The sequence below is a fragment of the Etheostoma spectabile genome, chromosome 18 (assembly GCF_008692095.1).
Source record: "Etheostoma spectabile isolate EspeVRDwgs_2016 chromosome 18, UIUC_Espe_1.0, whole genome shotgun sequence".
Classification (NCBI taxonomy): domain Eukaryota; kingdom Metazoa; phylum Chordata; class Actinopteri; order Perciformes; family Percidae; genus Etheostoma; species Etheostoma spectabile.
Genome location: NC_045750.1, coordinates 15,943,118 through 15,948,881, shown reverse-complemented (window position 1 = coordinate 15,948,881; position 5,764 = coordinate 15,943,118). Strand labels below are relative to the sequence as shown.

Here is a 5,764-nt window from a genome sequence, read left to right as displayed (position 1 = left end):
GACTCTGCCTCTGATTGGCTGATTTAACCAATCTCACTCCTTATGCCAACCAACCAACCCAACCAACGAAGGCAACAAGTACTAATCAATCAGACACAGAGTGTTAGCCATCCTAGGAAAATAAATTTTCTTTTGAATGTTGATCAATTTTTCTAGACTAAGGGACTTTTACTTTGACATACTTCGTCTTGAAACACAGTGTTGCAATTCTACTACTAAGTTAGCGACTAGCCAGTGAACATAGTGTAGCATCTGGCTAAAGAGACAGTTTTCCCTCAAGAGCTGGTGCATGGAGACCAAAACAGAGCTAAGAAAAATAGAGTGAATATTGGACTTACATTAATCAGGTGGACACAAACACAAGTAAACTAAACAAGCAACTGTTTGCTGGTGTTTACAGCTGTGTACAGCTTGTTTCCGTTGATGACTAACAAAAATTCAGTTATTGGAAGTTTAAAGCAAATTAAGGCCATTTTCTTTCATAGAGGATGTGGAGGGGCCTATTTTGTAAATGTTTAGTGTTTAATTGGTTAGAGTTGTTGTTAGTGTACACTGGTACATAACAACAAAGAACAATAGTACATTTTTCCAACATGTGAATTGTAACAGACTTAAGGTAACGCAAGTATGTTCAACAACACTGAAGCCAACCAGCACAAAGCGGAAACAGCCTCCCCTGACATGGTATCACCACCACAGTTCCATTACTGCTCTATACTTAGCCTTGACATATCTTAGCCTACCACACACAGAGCCATGTATTTCCTTTGGCCACCGCAGTCAACCCATCCACACATCCAGGTCTGCAGAACAGTGAAGCACGTGGCCAAAAAGTCCTGCTGATGTTCTGCACAGGAAACCCTGAGACTGACAGACTGCAAAAACAACCAGCAGCCTAACAACATCCAGAAAAAAAACTTACAGTTACAAAATTACAGTGACCATGCAGGAAAAAACAATATTTTGCTTTGTTTTCTAATAATCTTGCAATTGATAGACTCCTTTGTCATGGTACACGACTCAGATGTCCTCTCAGCACTCTTACTCAGTCAAACTGTTTAGTAAAATAACAACAGGATCTTTACACAACATCTCTTAAAAAATGTGCCTGTGATGTGAGATAAATTGACTTCATAAACAACCTGATAAAAACTGCTATACTCGGCACGACAAAATGTCAAGTTTGATTGTTGTTTTGCAGCGTGGTCGGAGCACGTTCCTCCATCAAGCTGTTTCCTTTAGATATCATGGAGCTGAAGCTTGGGCCCTCAGGCTGTAATGACAGGACTTGCAGCACACACACACACACACACACACACACACACACACACACACACACACACACACAAACACACACGCACCACACTTTCACTCACGGCTGTGTTTTTCCTTGCTCAGATGGACTAATGGGAGTCCCTACTGTACTGAGCCAGCATAGAGAAATAACAAATCCATATTAGGAAAAGAGCTGACGTCCTTATATGGGAAAGCTTCCTCTATAGTAACAGCCCTGTCGGCTGGCTTTTCACTCACATTCCTTCAGCTCCAGGTTTCTCTGGGAGTTTTTCATTTCCGATTCGCTGGCTGTAGAATGAGCAGGGCCGCCTTTCATAAGAGTCTGGCCTGGTGTGTGATCCCCCTTTTTAAAAAAAATACACAAACCTCCGTCTAGCCTCTTTCCTGCAATCCTCCACTTCGGGGTTTGATGTAGTAAAATAAGCTTGGCCAGGGACAGGGCACACCTGGCCTTTTTAAGTTTGTCATAGACTAAACCTCATTAGGCAGGTGAGAAGCCAGAGAACATGTATCCTTTGTTCCCGTAATATCTGCCCCTCATGCCTTCATGGTCCAGGCTGTACTTTTACTAAAGTCGACTCAGGATTTTTAATCATGATTTGTCCTGACTAAGATCCTTAGAGTCAAAACTTCCAGTCAAATGTGAAATACAATCCTCAGCCTTTGTTTTCAACAGAATCCTCTAAAAGAAACTTTGCCTTTTTGGGAAGGAAGAAAAGTAGCCTAATGTGCCATTAACTAAGAGCATTAGTCTTTGTCCCCAAAATACCTGTCTTGCATACTTTGGCAGGGCAGTAAACTCACCTCAGGTAATTTAGGATAAAGAACATCAAGATCATCTTGTCTTATTCAAATAAATGACATATCACATTTTCAATTAACCACTTGTCAAATCTATAAGGTTGAATACCAACTAAACTGGAGTTTCATATGATTTAGCATCATCAGTATTATTTGATGCTGTTATTTATAGTAGCTTGCATTATGGTATTCATAAAAATTTGACTGGTTGCTCATATTTTGCAGTAGTGCAAAGTAACACATTAAGTATATTTATTCATATAGGCCTATTGTCTTCAAAGTGTAAATGCATTTTGGGTGCTGCCATTTTATGCTACTTTATACTACTCTCCCACTACATTTCAGAGAGAAATATTGTACTTTTTATTGCACTTCATTTTCGTAACCATTGTTTTAAAAGAATTCTAACAGGAAATGTATTGCAGGACTTTGACTTGTAATTGAGTATTTTTTACATTGTGGTATTGCTACTGTTACTTCAGTGAAGGATCAGAATACATAATTCCCCACTGCTAGTGTTTATTAGTTTATTAGTTTTATCTAGTACATAGTCACAAGGGAATTCAATCTACAAATGATATGCATATATCATGTCTTTCATACAATCAAAAAGGATCAGAGGAAGTATATGTGAACAAAATGCTCCACTCATGCATAATAGATAATAATGTGTTTTAATGTTCAGTGCTTAAAGCTTCAGTTCAGCCACTGATGTCAGTGCACAAGCATGCCACTGCGGTGTCCCATATGTATCAGTAACCACACAAATACAGAAGACAAAGTTACAAGAATGTTGCAGCAGTTCCAAAGTCTCAGTGCACCTTGTTAGATAACCATCGCAAGTTAATGACTCAAATCAACTTCCTTTCCCTAACAGCAGACTGTTAATTTGTTAAAGTACAGACTGTCTGTGTGCCTTTGATGCCAACGCTGAGGAATGCTGTACAGTCTTAACCACCCATCACACATCAATCATTATGATCTTTATGAGTTTCTACCTGCTTTTTTTTTTAACAATTCTTCTTTCACTCAAAGCCCTTTGTGCCTTCCTTTTGAACTGTGTTTTTTTTCTACTCTTCATTTTTTTTTTTTAGATTAATATTTATAGGTACCGGCTGTCTGTTTGTGAAGTCAGTCTTCAGGAATTCCCAGTGTGGGGTCCCAAGCCTCTAACCAGACTTAACCTCCCATTCCAGATGAAAGCCGCTCTAAGAGAGAGAGAGACAGTGTTGTTTTGCAGCAGCAGCAGAGCCTTGCCTTCAGACAGCAGGAATGTGGGATGTCTGGAGTGGGGGTCAGGAAGTAAGGAAAGAATGTCCATGTATGCCAAGTATGTCCATGTTTGTCCAGGGCTGGCTCTCCATTCAGCCCCCAGTGACGTGCTACGAGGGCCAGTGAGTATAAAGGGAGCTGGGCTCTGCAGCCAGAACTCAGATCAACTCCTCTACTGAAGCTAAACTCTAGCTTTCACCAAGAAAGACTGTGACCGGAGCAGCAGAGACACGCTACAAGACAAGAGATCAACTTGATCAGAAACGGTTTCTCAAGCTCAAACTCTAAGACTAAAGGAAAACTTTCTCAACAAGACTTAAGGAAAAACTAGAGTCTATTTCTACAAGGAAGAAAAGATGTCTGCTGGAATGAAGAAAGTGATTTTGCTGCCTTTCCTGAGCATCATGCTCTCATACATGGTAAGTCAAAAAAACAGACTTTATACTGTTGCTTTTGTTGTTTTGGGCTTAGACGCTCAGGCTTTAAACATATAGGCAATGCTTTGAGTCTTTAACCTTTACTCTTGTCAGAGCATGTGGAGATGATATTTAACTGAGCATGTGTCTGTATGTGTTCAGGCTGCAGGTCAGGAGTGTAGCAACCAGTGTTCGTGCCCCTCCACTCCGCCTCAGTGCCCCCCAGGAGTGAGCCTGGTGCTGGATGGCTGCGGCTGCTGCAGGGTGTGTGCCAAACAGATGGGGGAGCTCTGCACTGAGAAAGACTTCTGTGACCCACACAAAGGCCTCTACTGTGACTTCGGAGCCCCCATCAACAGACGCATTGGAGTGTGCACAGGTGAGCCATTCTAAAAACTTGTTTCTGTGACGCCCTGCTGTAGATCATTAACTGTCCCTAATGTATGAACCGACTTCTGACCTTTCCCTTGTCGTTTTCCCCCTCAGCTCGAGAGGGAGCCACATGTGTTTTCGGAGGCATGATGTACAAGAGCGGGGAGACTTTCCAGAGCAGCTGCAAGTACCAGTGTACCTGTCTGGATGGAGCCGTTGGCTGTGTTCCTCTTTGTTCCATGGACATCAGGCTGCCCAGCCCAGACTGCCCCATGCCGAGACGCGTCAAGGTGCCCGGGAAGTGCTGCGAGGAGTGGGAGTGTGACAGACACAGTTTCATGGGCTCTGCTTTGGCCGGTAAGTTTGTCTCCTTTTCTTTTAGGCAAACAACACTCAAACGTTTTGTTGATCTTTATACAAAGAGGAGACAAAATAGAACGTCTTTCTAATCAAGTGTTTGCTCCTGTGTTTACAGCCTACAGAGAGGAGGAGACTTATGGCCCAGATCCCTCCCTGATGAGGGAAAACTGCCTGGTTCAGACTACTGAATGGAGTGCATGCTCTAAGACTTGTGGCCTTGGGATCTCCACCAGGGTCACCAACGATAACCGTGAATGCCGCCTGGAGAAACAGACCCGGTTGTGCATGGTGCGTCCATGCGAGTCACAGCTGGAGCAGAGCATTAGGGTGAGTTCTTGTTCAAGTGCACTTCTTTCTTTTATGAACTGTACATATACAGTATTAGCACTTAAATAGCCAAAGAATGCTTAATAAAGTTGCTTTGCTCTTCATTTGCCTCCTGCAGAAAGGAAAAAAGTGCATTCGTACTCCCAGACTGTCAAAGCCCATGAAGTTTGAGATCTCTGGCTGCACCACCACCAAGTCCTATAGGCCAAAGTTCTGCGGCGTCTGCCTGGATGGACGCTGCTGCACCCCCCACAGAACCACCACCCTGCCCATGGAGTTCAAATGCCCCGACGGACAGGTGATGAAGAAGCACATGATGTTCATCAAGTCCTGCGCCTGTCACCACAACTGCCCTGGGGAGAACGACATCTTCGAGTCCATGTATTACAAGAAGATGATGGGAGACATGGCGTGAGCCACTAAAGGACGATCACAGTTTATGACTTGAAAACAAACAGAACTCCATCTCATTTTGCAGCTCAGTATATATGTTTTTTATGTTTAGTTTTCTCATTTTCTCATTGTAAAAGTATGGTCCAGACACTTGTTTAAGTGTCTGTTTGTTTTGTATGGCTGGCGCACATCAGCCACATAGACTCAGACAGAGGGTTGCGTAGCAGCTCCAAGAAATTACTGCACTATAACTTCTATTATTGACAAACCTACTGGCAGGTTGCCACCCATTCCCCTTGAAATCCCTTTTACAGACCCGTCCATTTTACTGTATGCATTTTTATACTTTGTCCAAACCCTGACGTCCTCTCTAAATGAGGTGCCTAATAATTCCCCCCACCCTTTGAGTCCAGACCAGACCTGGAAACTTTAAGCAGCTGTAGATGGAGCATGCAGACCACAGCAGGCCAGTGTTCCCCTGTCCAAACAGGTCTGTGTGTGTGTGTGTGTGTGTGTGTGTGTGTGTG

The 5,764-nt window shown here is 43.0% G+C and overlaps 1 protein-coding gene across 2 annotated transcripts in view; it reads left to right on the top strand.

Annotated features, from left to right (window-relative positions):
• The first annotated feature begins 3,514 nt into the window (after positions 1–3,514).
• Positions 3,515–5,764, top strand: part of ccn2a (cellular communication network factor 2a) — a 5,849-nt gene continuing 3,599 nt past the window's right edge. Inside the window, exons 1-5 of one of the 2 annotated variants that reach the window (XR_004336200.1) lie at positions 3,515–3,788; positions 3,948–4,164; positions 4,272–4,514; positions 4,633–4,844; positions 4,963–5,739. Coding sequence is in view for 1 of the 2 variants with exons in the window: in XM_032543063.1 (XP_032398954.1) it covers positions 3,726–3,788; positions 3,948–4,164; positions 4,272–4,514; positions 4,633–4,844; positions 4,963–5,259 (1,032 nt within the window). In the remaining variant the exon portion in view is untranslated. Of the gene's footprint in view, positions 3,789–3,947; positions 4,165–4,271; positions 4,515–4,632; positions 4,845–4,962; positions 5,759–5,764 lie in introns of those variants that run through there. The other variant, XM_032543063.1, reaches the window with a different exon arrangement.